Source organism: Branchiostoma belcheri, unplaced genomic scaffold (assembly GCF_001625305.1).
Source record: "Branchiostoma belcheri isolate BF01 breed outbred unplaced genomic scaffold, Haploidv18h27 scaffold99, whole genome shotgun sequence".
In the NCBI taxonomy this organism is placed as follows: domain Eukaryota; kingdom Metazoa; phylum Chordata; class Leptocardii; order Amphioxiformes; family Branchiostomatidae; genus Branchiostoma; species Branchiostoma belcheri.
In genome coordinates this window covers 1,192,216-1,210,937 of record NW_017804675.1, presented here as the reverse complement: position 1 = coordinate 1,210,937, position 18,722 = coordinate 1,192,216, and the positions used below count along the sequence as shown (strand labels likewise).

Genomic DNA, 18,722 nt, shown 5'->3' with positions numbered 1-18,722 from the left:
CCTTCAGCAGGAGTACTTTGTGCTTTAGTTCATATTATATATAATAGGAATGATACGTGTATGTTTATTTGTACACATCACTAAGTTCAACACATTTGACTTATTGTTAACTCGCATGAGACTATGCCTTTGAGATATCACAACTCGATGTACAAAATTAGACAAGAACAATCTCAACAAGTCCAGTTGTACACAGCCCTTGTTAGGCCTGTGCTGGAGTACGGCCACGTGCTCCTAGTGGGTTGTAGTAAGAAACAGGAACTGTCTCTCGAGAGAGTGCAGAGGAGAGCCTTGAAGATCATCTCTCTGGGGAGAAGGAGGAATGTTCCCGACCTCCCTACACTCCGAGAAAGACGGGAACTTGCGGCTGTCAAGTTGTTCAAGCGCATACTCAGCCCTGACCACCCACTACACGATTTGGTACCGGGAGCCAGGTCGGACAGCACAGGGAGGTGTTTGAGGAACTCTGGGGGAATCACGGTGCCCAAGGCACGGACAAACAGACTGTACAACTCGTTCCTCCACTGCACAATCAGATTGTACAATAGCCAAACGCAGACCTAGTGTTCTAGTGTTTCATGTCCCACTTTTGTATGTAATTGTCTTGTGCATTTCTATACTTATGTAAAGTCCACACAATTCAGGAGTACTACGTACCCCTGCTATGTAGACTGTTCTTAATAAAATTGAAAATTGAAATTGAAGTAGGTTCAAAAACTGTCACCTATCCTCAACGAAATTTCGTAATTCGTTTGTTTTTGCTTTTTGTTATTTCGTTTGCAGAGTGACAGGTTGTTTGGTAAATGAACTTTTGGTGTAAATAGAAAAGAAATGTGGGAACGATCGAAGAACAAAAGCAGTGTTTGAAATACACAAGAATGAATAGACCTTAGGTAGTTAGTACAACAGTGTACAGTTTTGTATATCAGACAGCTACTAAGTTTCGTAATGCCTTCACAAGTATATATATATTACGTCTTTATTGATTTGTCGAACGTTTGACGATGACTTAAATGAATAAGTGGCTGAAAATTAGCAGAATTTTTGTTGTTTTACAATTCTGATCTATAGGCACATACGGTCATTTTCTGTCAGCTGGTTCTGTCACCTTTCACTGCATATGAAAGGTGATGTACTCACTCGTTCCCAGTGTGTTTTATTGGGAATGGTACTGATCCTTAACGCCATCTATGGAGTACTATATGAACTGCATGGAGTTTGGTAGAAAGGATTTCGCATTGTTTTATGCAGTAAAAGTGTCTAACGATAAGGTGCAGTACTTCTACCATGTAAATTATACATACCAACATTGACATCTGTAACTAACCAGTAACGAAGGTAAGACGAAATTTCTACGAACAGCAATTTTCGATACGACTTCCAAGCGTGATTCATCGTAATGGTGCTACTTTCTAGCGCCATCTGTCGAGAACTACATGAACTACAAGGACACTGCCCCTCTTCTATGTTCTCAGTACACTAGTACATAAGATACTAATTCTGACTGTTAAACAGACACAAATCAATGTTGCACTTTGTTACATTTGACTCAGTTTACTTTGATATGATATGATATGATATAGTATATATAGTTTCTGTTATGTTGAATCATTGTAATACATTGTAATAAAATTTTCAGAAACACCTTCCATCATTCTCCTCTTCAGTGGATTATCAGTTTAAAGGAAAATTGGTGTTAATGATTACTGGTTTACTAGATTTGGAGAATATTTGAGTCTAAGATTATAGTAGAAATGATGTACAAAAGGGTACATACCCATAGCATTGAGTTTTGTACGGTCTTCCACAGTTACAAACAATCAGTTGGCCAAAGCTAAACCAGCTTTTATAATTAACAAATGTTAATCTATTAATGACGTAATCAGGATGACAAAAGTTGAAATGTCACAAATGTCACAAAAAAGTTGAAATGTCACAAATGTCACAAATTGTTTTACAAAGTGAATATACTGTGATTTATTTCTAGTCCCAAAACAATATAATTAGATTGATTCGAGTAACAAAAGCGACCAAACAGATAGTGATAAATGTAATACGGCAACTTCATAGAAATGCATGGTTTGAATACACGCTTTAGAACTATTATCAAAGCATTGCATTGCGCTTTCCTCAACTAATGAGTTGCCAGTTACGTTGCAATTTTCATGATATAAAACAGCAAAACAGATACATGTGATGCATATAGAAGTCACATGGCAACTTTTCGGCTACTTTATAGCAATGCCCAGTCTAAATATAATCTTTGGCACTATAAAATAAGTATAATAAAAAAGAACACAGCCGAAGAATTGCAGAAAATATGAACAAAACAGTGATCAATTTACACTCACCTGATAGAGATAAAAGTAATCTGGCAACTTTATAGAAACGCTCAGTTTGAATATAAGTCTTGGTACTATAATGAACACTGCATTGCGTTTTTTTTTTTCAACTAATGAGTCTCGCACCTTACGTAGGAAAATACATACTATAAAATACTGTAACAAAATCCAATTTACACTCGCCTGATAGAGATAAAAGTAAAATGGTTACTTCACAGAAATCTCTTAAATCTCTTAGTTAAATTGAATAAATCTTTTGTACTATGTAATGAAAGCACTTCGTTGTGTTTTTTCAAGTAATGAGTCTTCTACATTACGTGGAAAGTAAATACTATAAAATATTGTAAACATAAACAGCAAGAGTTAAAGATATTTTGCCTATTTGCCTGCTCATGCATATGCATTGTTCTCTTTACATATGGCATCAACTTCACTGGATCCCCTGTATCTACGTTTTGTTTCTTTACTGACAATATGAGGGGTCTTTGATCGTCGTTCCATCCAACCATGTCTCAGTGTTCCTGGTCATGTATTGATGGTAGGATTTTTTTTCACCTCGTCCACAATGATGCCAACTGATTCTTATGAACGAATTAGTATGATTTTAGACTCTTGCAAACGTAGGGAAATTTGCGGAAGCATTTGTTGTCTTCCCACTTCCCCCTTGTCCCCCATTTCGTGAAGAAGTAACCGAAGGTCTGGTCGTCCTGTTGAAAACATTACATACACAAACGAAAAGTAGTGTTTTAGGTTTGTATTTGTTTTTGTGAATGTATCGCAATTTTGGTGTGTGTAATCATGGCTGAATGGTTTATGCTTCATCCATGCTTATACAGTGCACATTCCGGGTCACAACCCTGCCAATCAACAGAAATCCTAATCTCAACAAATCTCTGCCCACTCACTTTTATAATATATGATGGTAGGAGTGAAAGGCAATGGAACAATATGACTTAAGACTTACCCTGGAGTACAGACCACCGCATTTCCCGTAGAAAGTACTGTCCGGCCGGCCCCGGGCCCAGTTTGTGAAGACAACAGGCGAGCCATCTGTCCACCTCCACCCTTTTCCCTTGCGACGGTTCAGCCCAAACCAGACAAGACCTCGTAAATTCCTTTTAGATGCTGCAACAAAGGAAACATACTGCAATTTGTTAATTGCCCCCCCCCCAACACACACATACCCCACAACACGTGGCTTCTTTGAACTGTGACGTCAACACTGGGTCAAATGTACCTGGCAGACGATGTCGGCCCCCGTCACGGTTGAGTGAAGGGTGATGGGCCTCTTTCACCCCTCTCAAGAAAACCCCACATGTTGACGTCACACTTCAGGAAAGCCACGTGACAAGTCTCACTGAGTCAGTCTTTTGAGGACGACCAAAGTGACTGGTCGAAAGCTCCAGGTGAGAACCATTCTTTGTCTTGGAACAAAAGACCACAGTACACTTATAGCTACCAACACATATGGACTTTCATGATGGTAAATATCCATATCTTTATCACCCACCAGTGGAGATAAGACCTGTTAAGAGGCGATTCTCGTCAGCGTCCAGGACAGAAGCCAGATTTGCACCGAGTTGTCTACATCGTCGGTGTGCCGTTACCCACTTGACTTGGCGGCGCATTAACTTGTAGCAGTGGTGGTTGTACTCAGTCCAGTCACTCTGGCATCGCCCTGATGCTGTGCCGTAAGCTAAAACCAAAGGGATTTTAGATTTTGCTGTCAGTAGAACTTGACTCAAACTTAAAACCACAGTCACATACGTGGTCCAACAGATTTCGACCATAAAAAGAAAGACCTCCATGATCACCAGTACAATTAAGCAAATACAAGTAGTAAGGCAAATCAAAAGAAAAAGAAATTAAATATTTTTCCGAAGTTGAGATGGGGGAGTAAGAGGAACAGTGAAAATAACAGCGAAAAAGAAAGAAAGAGGAGGCATGGCAATGAATTACAATATGATCTATAAGCACTATGTATTGATGTATGAAGCCCATATCCATGTCCACATTGCTTACCTGTGTACGACAGAGGTTTGTCGGTGTTTGTAAACGGAGAAGAAGATAGATAGGAATTGTCGACAGACGAACTGGTTTCCTTGTAGAAAGCTGTCAGCCATGGATCCGGAGTGTGTGTCTTTTGCATGTTCATCCCAATCGTCACGTCATCTTGGTTCTTTGACTCTGGTATTTCCTAGGAAGAAAGGAAGGAAGAAAGAAACGCAACTCTATGATTACATAATGGCTTATTGTCAACTTGAATGTTGTCCGCAGTTTGCTGTGTGGCTGAAATGGACCTCACAACAAACTCGATTCGGCGTTGGTAACAAAGTAAGCTGACACACATACACACCATTTCTAATATTGAAATAAAAAGTTCATAAAGCTAATATAGCCTTCATTCTGCTGGGAACGTGAAACTCAGATTATACCATTAATGTACTGTCACCCAAGGCTAATGCCATTGAACGTTTCTTGGCTCACCTTCGTTCCTGGTACCAAATGAGTGGCCAGGGTTGCAGCGATGACAACAGACACCGCCACCACAAGGCCGCAACCCAGGACAAGCCAGCAACATTTGGCAGATTTCACAGTGGTCCACATTTCCATGAGACGATCTTCGATGATAGGATATAAAATGTTATAGCAAAATAGCAGAAATACGAGTAGACGAGTCATCAACCACAAATACAAAATCCATATACAGATATCCTTAGCATTATGTATATCAATGTCAGTTTGTCGACATTAACTTCTCATAAAAACTGTCGTATTAAGGACAAGAGCAATACAACTCTGTATAGTCAGAGAGACGACAGACATATCTAGTCATTATATCAGTCAAGTATTGAATAAAATGTTTGTGTTTGTAATATTATAGTATCAGGGAGCAATAGAGTTTAAATCTTGTATTCTGAACTACCTTTAGTCTTGTAACCAATGCTGGCATCCTCAGAATCCTTGTCTTCGTGATGCCCCGTACTCACTTCCTCTGGTTCTTTATCTTCATCCACATCTTCTGGTATGTTGTACGTATGAGACGAACACCCTCCCCCGTGCCTAATGCTGACTTCAACAGGATTCTTGTAAACATGAACATGAGAGGAAGACAATTCCTCTTGCTCATTGTACTCGCAAACAGTTCCCGTTTTGTCGTAGTTGTGGGGCCCCATGCGTACTTCTTCAGGCTTGTCGTGTTTGTACACATCCTCTGGTTTGTGGTAGTCATAGGAGGAAGATGGTTCCTTGTGGCCAATGTCTACTTGTGCAGGCTCCTTGTAAGCCATTGCCCTGTAGTAGGCAAATGACGAAGACTCTTCTCCGTGCCCAGTGCTTATTTTCACAGAAGCTTCATAATCGTAAGAATCTTCTGATTCGTTCCCCGCGTAAATATCCGGACACCTAGGATCGTCAGATTGTGGATAGGCACCGTTACCAGAGGCTGCACCCTCCTCTTCTTCGAGCCTTGGTGGCAGATTTGTCTCGGTTGCCGCCATTTCTGTGAATTAAACGTAAAAAATTATTATTGTTAAACACTGTAGATAAACGCCAAGCTTTCAATTCTACAACCCCTATTAGTGAAAACTGACATATCGGCAAAGCTTCTCATATTTAAGCTCTTCACAAATTCTACATTTTATAAAAAGTCTAATATAAACCTACATGTAAAATACAACCTGTGATGGAATATCGTAAAATAACGCAATGCTTTTATGTTTTGTTGTGTCACCACGCGATGACGCAATCTCTCAAATATCACCAGACCAATCTTCATTCATATTCGCAAAAATTATTTTCATATAAAATAACTTAACCGCACGTTCGCAATGTTTTATGCAGCAAAGTGTCCAACGATTGGGCGCAGTATTTCTACCATTCTACCGTTCATACATTCCAAATGTGATATCTGCAATTAACCCGTAACGAAAAGAAGGCAAGTAAAATTTATACGAACAGCAATTTTCGATACAGCTTTCAGGAGTGATTCATCGTAACGGTGCATATTTTGTGCATATCTGTTTATGTGCATATTTGTTTAAGTGCATAACTGTTTATGTGCGTATCTGTTTATGTGCATATCTAAACCAAATCGCATTAACACATCAACATGAGTTTTGTAAGGTACTTCCACAATTACAAACAATAATCAGTCGACCAAAGCTAAACCAGTTTAACAAATGTTAATTTATTAATGATACCAATAAATACTTAAATTATGAGTCGAAATGTCACAAAAAGTTTCACAAAGTAAACATAACATACTGCGACTTATTTGCAGCCACAAAGCAATATAATTACATCGGTTCGAGTAACAAAAGCGATCGACCCCATAGTGATAAATGTAAAACGGAAACTTCACAGAAATGCCTGGTTTGAATAAAAGCTTTAGAACTATTATCAAATCATTGCATTGCGCTTTGCTCACCTTCTGCAAAAGTAAACAAAATAAGCCTTGGTACTCTAATGAAAACACTCCATTGTGTTTTGTTTTTCCAAATAATGAATTTCGCACATCTAAGACTAAAGACTATTAGACAATGTAACAAAACATCAAAACAGCGCTTAATTTACTGAGGCTGATAGAGATAAAAGTGATATGGTAACTTCAAAGGAATGCTTAATTTGAACAAACCTTTGGTACTATAATCAAAGCACTTGTGTGTGTGTTTTTTCAGTTAAATATCGTAACATAAGATTAAAACAGCAAGAGTTAAAGATATCTTGGTTATTTTCCTGCTTATGCTTGAAGTAAAGAGGGCCAATCTCTTTCGGTTCTCCCAATATGAGAGAGCTTTGCCCTCTTTACTTCTTACATCGCAGTCGTTGTACCGACTTTCCATTGTTTTACTGACAAAATGGCGGTGTTTTTGCCGGTCGTTCCATGCAACCAACCATGTCTTCGTTTCAGCGTTTAAAGGTTGTATTTCCGCTTCGTCCAGGATGGTACCAGTTAGATACGGATCAGAATCATTTTGGACGCTTGCAAACGTAGGGAAGTTTGCGAAAGCATTTGTTGTCTTCCCACTTTCCCCTTTGCCCACGATGCTTTGGTCTGCCGTCATTCTGAAAACGTTACATATACACAAACAAGAAGTCATGGGGAAACGGTTATGTTTCATATCACCCTTATGCTGTACACATTCCTGGCGACCACTACCTACAACTCACGGCTTAGTGGATCACAACCCTGTCAATCAACTGAAATCTGATCTCCGCCCACTCACTGTTTTCCTATATTATAATATAGAAGTTAAGCATGATGATAGGAGTCCAAGGCAATGCGACAATATGACTTACCTTGTGAGCAGAGTACAGAGCCCCGCATTTGCCATACATGCGGTTGTCCGGCCGGCCCCGAGACCAGTTTGTGAAGACGACAGGTGAACCATCTGTCCACCTCCACCCTTTCTCATTGCGACGGTTCAGCCCAAACCAGACGAGACGTCGGAAAGTCACTTGAGATGCTGCAAGAAAGGAAAACATGTTGCATTTTGTATGTGAACACAGCATCCGTTCATTGTGTTTTGATGTTACAACCCCCTAAATACTCCACACGTGGCTTCTCTGAATTGTGACGTCAACACTGTCAACACCGGTACCCGGTAAACGATGTCGGCCCCCGTCGCGGTTGAGTGATGGGCCCTGATGTAAATAGCCTCTTTCACCCCTCTCAGGAATTCTTTCTCTGCGTCCAGTGTTGACGTCACACTTCAGAGAAGCCACGTGACATGTCTCACTGGGTCAGTCTCCTAAGGAAGACCTCAGTCGAAGGTCGATCCTGTGTGTTGGAACAAAACGTTATACTTTACCAACACAGATGAACTTTCATGATGATATATATCTATAACTTAATCACCCACCAGTGGAGATAAGGCCTGTTAAGAAGCGATTCTCCCAAGAATCCAGGACAGAAGCCAGATTTGCACCGAGTTGTTTACATCGTCGGTGTGCCGTTACCCACTTGACTTGGCGCCACATTAACTTGTAGCAGTGGTGGTTGTACTCAATCCACTCACCCCAGCATCGCCCTGATGCTGTGCCGTAAGCTAAAACCAAAGGGTTTTAGATTTCATTTTGGTGTCAGTAGAACTTGACTCCAACCTAAAGCTACAGTCACATACGTGGTGCAATTTGCAATTGTCCAACAGATTTTGGACATACAAAGAATGGGCCCCATGCAGCGGCATGCTGACAGCGGTCTCTAGTACAATAAAGCCAAAAATGCAGCTGCATCATCAATGTGACGTACTTAACTGGCTGACAATGTTGTCCTGAATCAGAATGCATGCACGACAAAGTGTAAGGCAAATCAAAAGAAAAAGAAATTAAATATTTCTCCGAAGTTGAGGTGGGGGAGTAAGAGAAGCAGAGAAATAACAGTGGAAAAGAGAGAAAGAGGAGGCATGGCAATGAATTACAATATGATCTATAAGCACTATATATTGATTATTAGTCCATGTCCATATCCACATTGCTTACCTGTGTACGACCGAGGTTTGTCGGTGTTTGTAAACGGCGACGAAGGTAGAGTGTAGTTGTCGATGGGCGAACTGGTTTCCTTGTAGAATGCTGGAATTGTAGATGTAGCATTCGGAGTGTGTGACTTCATGCCCATCCCAATCGTCACGTCTTCTTGGCTCTTTAACTCTGGTGCTTCCTAGAAGACAAAAAGAAACACAACACTATACTAGTAACGCTCACAACGCTAATATAGCCTTACTACTACTAACGTTGGAAACTTTAAACTCGGATTATACCATTAATCTACCGTTACCTTAGGCTAATATCAACTAGAAAAGGAACATTCGCAAATCAATTGCATAATGTTTACCTTCACTTGGTATAGCCCAACAAAAAAAGTACTGCGCTGTTTATTATTATCTTGCTTAAAGCCAAATACATTCAAATGTTTGGAACAAAAGAAGAGGAAGAAACCTAGCAAAAACAATGTGTTTTCCTTCTGCGAAGGTAAACATAATGAATATTCTTGGCTTACCTCCTTTCCTGGTACCAAATGAGTGGCCAAGATTGCAGCGATGACAACAGATACTGCCACCACAAGGCCGCAACCCAGGACAAGCCAGCAACATTTGGCAGATTTCACAGTGGTCCACATTTCCATAAGGCGATCTTTGATGATAAAATATAGAACGTTTATGGTAAGATGGCAGAAATATGTAAGCAACAACCACGAATTCAAAATCCATGTGCAGTGCCTTTAGCATTACGTAATATACTATATGAATGTTATTTTCGTTGACATGATTTGCCGAGAAGAAACAAGACAAGATGACAAAATAAAATATGACAAATAATAGAAAACAAGATAATAATGTCCAGGCAGAGAGACGACAATGCCAAACAACCAAACAAATAATCATAAATCATACCTAAACATCATTGTAAGCTAAGTATTTAGCTTGCAAACAGCTTTGCGTTTGAAATGTCATAGTATGAAGCAGTTTAAACCTTGTATTTACCTTTAGTCTTGTATCTGGCATCTTCAGGATCTTTCTCTCCGTGTTCATCCTCAGGTTGGTCGTCATGCGAGGAGGACTCTTCCTGATGCCCCGAGCTCACTTCCTCCGGTTCTTTATCTTCACTCACATCCTCTGGTATGTGGTAGGTATAAGACGAGCACCCTCCCCCGTGCCCAATGCTGACTTCTACAGGATTCTTGTAAACATTCACATCTTCTGGTTTGTTGTTGACAAGTGATGAAGACCCCACCTCAGTTCCTGTGTTGTCGTAGTTGCGGTGCCCCATGCGTACTTCTTCAGGCTTGTCGTGTCCGTACACATCCTCTGGTTTGTGGTAGCCATAGGAGGAAGATTTTTTCTTGTGGCCAATGTCTACTTCTGCCCTGTAGTAGGCCTTTGCCCTGTAGTAGGCATATGACGAAGACTCTTCTCCGGGCCCAGTGCTTATTTTCACAGCAGCTTCATAATCGTAAGGATCTTCTGATTCGTAACTATCTGGACACTCAGGAGCGTCAGATTGTGGATAGGCGCCGTTACCAGAGGCTGCACCATTCTCTTCTTTGAGCCCTGGTGACAGATTTGTCTCGGTTGCCGCCATTTCTGTGAATTAAACGTAAAAATGTATTTGTTAATGTGACACACCGTAGGTAAACGCCATGCATTCAATTCTACAACCCATATTAGTAAGAACCAATTGAATACAAAGCCAATATATTAACTGTCATATTTGTAAAGCTGTTCATATTATAAGCTCTTCACAAATTCTACATTTTAAAAAAAGTATAAATTAAACTTACATGTAAAATCCAACCTGTGATGGAATATTGTAAAATAACGCAATGATTTGCATTATTTGCACGGTCTTAAAAACGTCCATGCAAAAAAAGTCATTTGATATGGAAATAATTTCTGAGAATATGGATGAAGATTGGTCTGGTGATATTTGAGTGATTGCGTCACCGCGTGGTGCAACAACAAAACATAAAATCATCGCGTTATTTTACAATAGTCCATCACAGGTTGGATTTTACATGTAGATTTTTAAATCTAATTAAAAGTTAGACGACCTACAAAATGTAGAATTTGTAAAGAGCTTATAATATGAGTAGCTTTACAAATGTGTCAGTTAATATGTTAGTTACGTATTTAATTGGTTCTTACCAATATGGGTGGTAGAATTGAAAGCATGGCGTTTATCTACGGTGTTTCACTTTAACAAAAACATTTTTACGTTTAATTCACAGAAATGGCTGCAACCGAGATAAATCTGTCACCAGTACGGAAAGAAGAGGAGATTGCAGCCTCTGGTAACGGCGCCTATCCACAATTTGACGCTCCTGGGTGTCCGTATATTTACGCGGGGAACGAATCAGAAGATTCTTACGATTATGAAGCTGCTGTGAAGATAAGCATTGGGCACGGAGAAGAGTCTTCGTCATTTGCCTACTACAAAGCAAACGCTTACAAGGAGCCCGTAGAAGTAGACATTGGCCACAAGGTAAAATCTTCCCCCTATGGATACCACAGACCAGAGGATGTGTACGGACACGACAAGCCTGAAGAGGTACGCATGGGGCATCACGACCTCGATACAACACGAAATGGTCGCAGCTACAAAGAACAGGAGGAAGGGTCTTCCTCACTCGTCAACAACAAACCAGAAGATGTTAATGTTCATGTTTACAAGAATCCTGTAGAAGTCAGCATTGGGCACGGGGGATGGGCTTCTTCACATGCCTACAACATTCCAGAGGATGTGAGTGAAGAACCCGAGGAAGTGAGCACGGCGCAACAAGAAAAATCTTTCTCGCCTGACGACCAACCGGATGATGAGAACGAAGACAAAGATTCTGAGAATGGCTACAAGACTAAAGGTAGGTCAAAATACGTGTAAGATTTAAACTCTATTGCTGACTGATACTATAATATTACAAAACAAAGATTTTGAAAATATTTGACTGACAATGACCAGATTAGATATATTTGATTAATGACCATACGTCTTACAATTGGCACAAAGAAAAGACAATAAAATGGTTAAAACATTAATTTTGGGTTACGTAATATTCACGGATAGTGAGTGAGTGAGTGATATTGTAATATTGTTGCCAGGTTGATAAACTATTTTATTAACAATACGATGGAAATTATACGTAAACAGTGTATCTAAATCACTGTGAAGTCGTAGTGCAACAACCTGTTTAATAATGACAAAAAATAGTCAAATTGGGATACAGAGATGATTAGCTGATTATTGATTTTGAAATTTCTGTTGTGTACATTTTCCTTATGTGCATCTTTTTATATCTTATCATCACAGACCGTCTTATGGAGATGTGGATGAATGTAAAATCTGCCAAAGCTTGCTGGCTTGTACTGGGTTGCGTACTGCTGGTGTCTGTTGTCACCACTATAATCCTGGCGACTCATTCCGTACCAGGAACGAAGGTGAGCCAAGAAACAATCATTTTCATTAGCCTTGGGTAACGGTAGATTACTGACGTGCCCAGTGCTTATTTTCACAGCAGCTTCATAATCGTAAGGATCTTCTGATTCGTAACTATCTGGACACTCATGAGCGTCAGATTTTGGATAGGCGCCGTTACCAGAGGCTGCACCATTCTCTTCTTCTTTGCGGCCTGGTGACAGATTTGTCTCGGTTGCCGCCATTTCTGTGAATTAAACGTAAAAATGTATTTGTTAATGTGACACACCGTAGGTAAACGCCGTGCTTTCAATTCTACAACCCATATTAGTAAGAACCAATTGAATACAAAGCCAATATATTAACTGTCATATTTGTAAAGCTGTTCATATTATAAGCTCTTCACAAATTCTACATTTTAAAAAAAGTATAAATTAAACTTACATGTAAAATCCAACCTGAGATGGAATATTGTAAAATAACGCAATGATTTGCATTATTTGCACGGTCTTAAAAAAGTGCATGCAAAAAAAGTCATTTGATATGGAAATGATTTCTGAGAATATGGATGAAGATTGGTCTGGTGATATTTGAGTGATTACGCGATCGCGTGGAGCAACAACAAAACAAAATTATCGCGTTATTTTACAAATATCCCATCACAGGTTGGATTTTACATGTAGGTTTAAGTTATACCTTTTACAAAATGTAGAATTTGTGAAGAGCTTATAATATGAGTAGCTTTACAACTGTATCTTATGTTTTTATGTTATTTACGTATTCAATTGTGCCCTTACCAATACGGGTGGTAGAATTGAAAGCGTGGAGTTTAACTGCAGTGTTTGACATTAACAAATACATTTCTTACGTTTAATTCACAGAAATGGCGGTAGTCGAAGGGAATCAGTCACCAGGGCTCAAAGAAGAGGAGAGTGCAGCCTCTGGTAACGGCGCCTATCCACAATTTGACGCTCCTGGGTGTCCGTATATTTACGCGGGAAACGAATCAGAAGATTATTACGATTATGAAGCTGCTGTGAAGATAAGCATTGGGCACGGAGAAGAGTCTTCGTCATTTGCCTACTACAGGGCAAACGCTTACAAGGAGCCCGTAGAAGTAGACATTGGCCACAAGGTAAAATCTTCCCCCTATGGCTACCACAGACCAGAGGATGTGTACGGACACGACAAGCCTGAAGATGTACACATGTGGAACCACGACCTCGATACAACAAGGTACAAAGAGAAAGATGTATGGTCTTCCTCACTTGTCAACAACAAACCAGAAGATGTTCATGTTCATGTTTACAAGAATCCTGTAGAAGTCAGCATTGGGCACAGGGGAGGGTGTTCGTCTCATACCTACAACATACCAGAAGATGTGGATGAAGATAAAGAACCAGAGGAAGTGAGCACGGGGCACCATGAAGAATCTTTCTCGCCTGACGACCTACCTGAGGATGACCACGGAGACAAAGATTCTGAGGATGTCAGCTTTGCTTACAAGACTAAAGGTAGGTCAAAATAAGTATATGATTTAAACTCTATTGCTGACTGATACTATAATATTACAAAATAAAGATTTTGAAAATATTTGACTGACAATGACCAGATATATATGATTAATGACCATACGTCTTACAATTGGCACAAAGAAAAGACAATAAAATGGTTAAAACATTAATTTTGGGTTACGTAATACTCACGGATAGTGAGTGAGTGAGTGATATTGTAATATTGTTGCCAGGTTGATAAACTATTTTATTAACATTACGATGGAAATTATACGTAAACAGTGTATCTAAATCACTGTGAAGTCGTAGTGCAACTCCTGTTTATAGTTACAAAGTACAAACGGAATAGTCAAATTGGGATACAGAGCTGATTATTGATTTTTATATTTCTGTTGTGTACATCACTCTTATGCGCATCTTTTTATATCTTATCATCACATACCGTCTTATGGAGATGTGGATGAATGTAAAATCTGCCAAAGCTTGCTGGCTTGTACTGGGTTGCGTACTGCTGGTGTCTGTTGTCACCACTATAATCCTGGCGACTCATTCCGTACCAGGAACGAAGGTGAGCCAAGAAACAATCATTTTTGTTGGGTAACAGTAGATTACTGGTATAATCTGAGTTGCAAGTCCCCAGCACTAATAGTAGTAAGGCTATATCAACTTGGCGTTATTTTATTTAGATTTAGATTTATAAGTACTTTGAACTGATCATGTTATTGTAATGGTGTGTATGAGTGTCAGGACGTTGTAATTATAGAGCGTTTACTTTGTCACCAACGTCGAATCGAGTTTGTTGTGAGGTCCTTACACCAATATGCAATTCAGCCACACTGGTGACAAACTGTGGACGAGTTTCATGTTGACAATAAACCATTATTATTATTATAGAGTTGCGTTTCTTTCTGCCTTCTAGGAAGCACCAGAGTTAAAGAGCCAAGATGACGTGGCGATCGGGATGACGTCACACACTCCGGACCCGTGGTTGACAGCATTCTACCAGGAAACCAGTTCGGCCGCCAACAATTCCACTCTGTCTTCTTCTCCGTTTACAAACACCGACAAACCTCTGTCGTACACAGGTAAGCAATCCTAATGTGTATATGGTACAATAAGCAGGTATAACAATCGGTACATAGTGCTTATAGATCATATTGCAATCCATTGCCATGCCTTATTCCTTCTTTCTTTCGCTGTTATTTTCTCTGCGCCTTTTTCCTACTCGCTACAACTTCAGAAAACGTATTTCATTTCTTTTTAATTAACACTTCGTCGTGCACGAGGTCTGAATCAGAACAACATTATCGGCAAGTTAAGTACTAGTAAAATTTAAAAAAAAACATCACATTGCTGATGCAGCTGCAACTATTTAGTTAATTGAAACGAAGCCTTTCTTTTTATTGCCAAAATCGGTTCGACTACGTGTATGACTGTGGTTTTAACTTGTGGTCAACTTCTCCAAACAACAACATCCAATCTAAACGCCATTTAGTTTTAGCTTACGGCACAGCAGCACGGCGATGCCAGAGTGACTGGACTGAGTACAACCACCACTGCTACAAGTTATTTCGCAGCAAAGTCATCTGGATAAAGGCAAGCCGACGATGTAAACAACTCGGTGCAAACCTGGCTTCTGTCCGGGACGCTGACGAGAATCGCTTCTTAACAAGTCTTATCTCCACTGGTGGGTGATATTTACTATCATGCAAGTTTATCTTGTTTGGTAGTTACATGTTTAAAGTTAAAACATAAGAATAGTTCTCATCTAGAGCTTTCGACCAGTCACTCTGGTCTTCCTCAATAGACTGACCCAGTGAGACTTGTCACGTGGCTTCTCACTGGACGCAGCATAAGACTTACTGAGGGGGGTGAAACAGGCTATCTACATCAGGGCCCATCGCCCTTCACTCAACCGCGACGGGGGCCGATATCGTTTTCCGTATACCTTTGTCCAGTGTTGATGTCACACTTCAGAGCGTTAAAACACACGTGTTGTGGAGTAGGTATATTGGTTGGAAAATCGGCTGCTGTATTGACTAACAAATTGCATCATGTTTCCTTTGTTGCAGCACCTACGGGGGATATACGATTTCTCGTCTGGTTTGGGCTGAACCGTCGAAAGGGGAAAGGGTGGAGGTGGACAGATGGTTCGCCTGTTGTCTTCAGGAACTGGGCCCGGGGCCGGCCGGACAACTTCATAGATGGGATATGTGTTGGTCTGTCCTCCAGGGTGAGTTATTTTATATTTTCATTACATTTCAATCATATCATCATATTTAACTCCTATATTATAACAGTAAGTGGGCGGAGATTTGTTGAGATTAGGATTTCAGTTGATTGGCAGGGTTGCGACCCGGAATGTGCACTGCATAAGCATTGATGAAACTTAAACCATTCTCCCATGATTACATGTATATACACCACAATTGTGGATGAAGCATAAACCATTCCCCATGAGTACACACGCAACAATTGTGACACATTCACAAAAACAAACACAAACCTAAAACACTACTTCTTGTTTGTGTATGTAATGTTTACAACAGAGGACCTGGAACTACCACTTAGCGAAAAGGGAGACAAGGGGGAAGTGGGAAGACATCCAATGCTTCTGCAGGTTTCCCTACGTTTGCAAGAGTCTACCATCATACTAATCGGTTAGGACACACTAATTTAATTTCTTGGTTAACGGATTCGCCAGCTTCATTTTTTTTTCTGATTTGCAAATAAAAATAACAATTCAAATCAACTGCAAAATACTCATATTTTGCCCTGAACAGTTAAAAACAGTCCTTTTCATCCTTGTTGTCACATTTATTCCGTCTTTCAATGCAATGGAATCATTAAAAGTTCAAAATTCATTGTTAAAATTTTGAACCAGCCTGGTGTATAGATTTCATTGCTCCTATCGTTCCATTTTGGGCCATAATAGGATGCCTAGGCCTGTTTTTTTTCGCCCACCCACTCCATTATTTTTCTAGAAAAATCCGTTAACCAAGAAATTAAATTGGTGTGAATCAGTTGGTAACACTTGGTATCATTGTGAACGAGGTGAGAAACCCTGCCGTCGATAGAAGGAACGCGGAGACATGGTTGGATGGAACTACGATCAAAGGCACCTTCATTTTGTCAATAAAGAAATGAAAAGTAAATACCTCCAAATGGAAAGCCGACTTGGACTGTTTAATCGACACGAGTTATGGATAACGATTCTGATTTGTTTATATCGGTCTTTGTTTGTATCGGTATCTTTGATTTTATTGTATTTTGTACTGGGCCCTATTGAAAATCAATTTGTCAAAATTGAACTAGGCAACCCAGGTGTGCGAAGATTAAGTAAAATAAAATAAAATAAAAATACTGGGGATCCAGCGAAGCAATAATGTCATATGTAAAGAGAACAATGCATAAGCAGGCAAATAAGCAAAATATCTCGAACTCTTGCTGTTTTATATTATGTTATAATATTTTATAGTATTTATTTTCCACGTAAAGTGCGAGACTCATTAAATACACAATGGGGTGCTTTGATTATAGTACCAAAGGTTGAATTTAAATTGAGTATTCTTTGAAGTAACCATATTACTTTTATCTCGAGTGTGAATTGAATTTTGTTACAGTATCTTATAGTATGTATTTTGTCACGTAAGGTGTAAGACTTATTACTGAAAAAAACACTATGAAGTACTTTGATTATATAGTACCAAAGATTTATTCAATTGAATTGAGAGATTTCAGAGATTTCTGTGAAATTACCATATTACTTTAATCTCTATCATGCGAGTGTAAATTGAATTTTGTTACAGTAGTTTATAGTATGTATTTTCCTACGTAAGGTGCGAGACTCATTAGTTGAAAAAAAACACAATACATTGTTTTACCAATGACATATTTGTAAACCTCCTCATATTATAAGCTCTTCACATATTCTACATTTTATAAAGCATTATATAACTTAAACCTACATGTAAAATCCAGCCTAATGCTGAGGTCACAATTCCCACACGGGGCCCGACCGGGCAGCTTTTGGGAACGAAAAGTACGATATAAAAGACAACAAAACACAGAAAAGTTCTTAATAACAATCATGGGCGCTATTTCTGTATATTCTTGATATCAATTCTTAATTTTTCGTTTATACAAACAGCCCGGTCGGGCCCCGGTTTCGAAATGTGACCTAAGCATAAGAGGGGGCATTGTAAAATAGCAGAATAGAATGATTTTTGTTTTTTGTTTTGTTGTTTCACCACACGCTGATGCAATCACCAGACCAATTTTTATATGTTTTCTTTGAAATGATTTCCATATGCATGTAAAATGACTCAATCTCGCGTGGAGTAGCCATGTCACAGGTGAGGCTTTATAGAACCCTGGGTAGTTACAGTGAGAGCAATTTCTGAAAATTGCTTGTTCATAAACAGATATGTACAATACAGTCACAATAGTAAAATTAACCAGTAAGTGCATGAGCTTAAACTTAAACTTTATTCATCAAAAACAACATTGCAGGCTGAAACAGCCTGAATTGTGTTGTAAATTACATGTACATCCACATTAACAATTGTAATTTATTAGCGTTAAAAGATTAAGTGTTAAAAGAAGTATATCTAATAATAACGTAAGTATAAAATATCGATAACACATTGAAATATAGACAATAATTGAGTGAAACAACTTTAAGATACATTACAAGGAGGCAATAAGATTTTTTGAAGTCTATAGTGTCCTTCAGATTTTTTTAAAAAGTCTATAGTGTCCTTCACTGCTGCATAATGTTGAATGATCTGGGGATAAAAGATTGTCTAATGTGTGTTTCTCAGTACGGCTCAGTGGGATCTTGTAGCTGGAAGTTTGACGGCTTAGTTGGTCCTGCAACGCCACCTTTCTGATTTGGCAGTGAATTACATCCTGTAATAATCTACAGTACGGCGTTAGACATCGATCTCAGCTATCA

General features: G+C 39.3%; 1 protein-coding gene across 1 annotated transcript in view; it reads left to right on the top strand.

Moving 5' to 3' along the window:
- The first annotated feature begins 11,072 nt into the window (after positions 1–11,072).
- LOC109462087 overlaps positions 11,073–18,722 on the top strand; it is a 68,996-nt gene continuing 61,346 nt past the window's right edge. Inside the window, exons 1-4 of the mRNA XM_019758585.1 lie at positions 11,073–11,700; positions 13,133–13,765; positions 14,326–14,333; positions 14,685–14,850. Coding sequence (XP_019614144.1) covers positions 11,073–11,700; positions 13,133–13,765; positions 14,326–14,333; positions 14,685–14,850 — 1,435 coding nt within the window. The remainder of the gene's footprint in view (positions 11,701–13,132; positions 13,766–14,325; positions 14,334–14,684; positions 14,851–18,722) is intronic.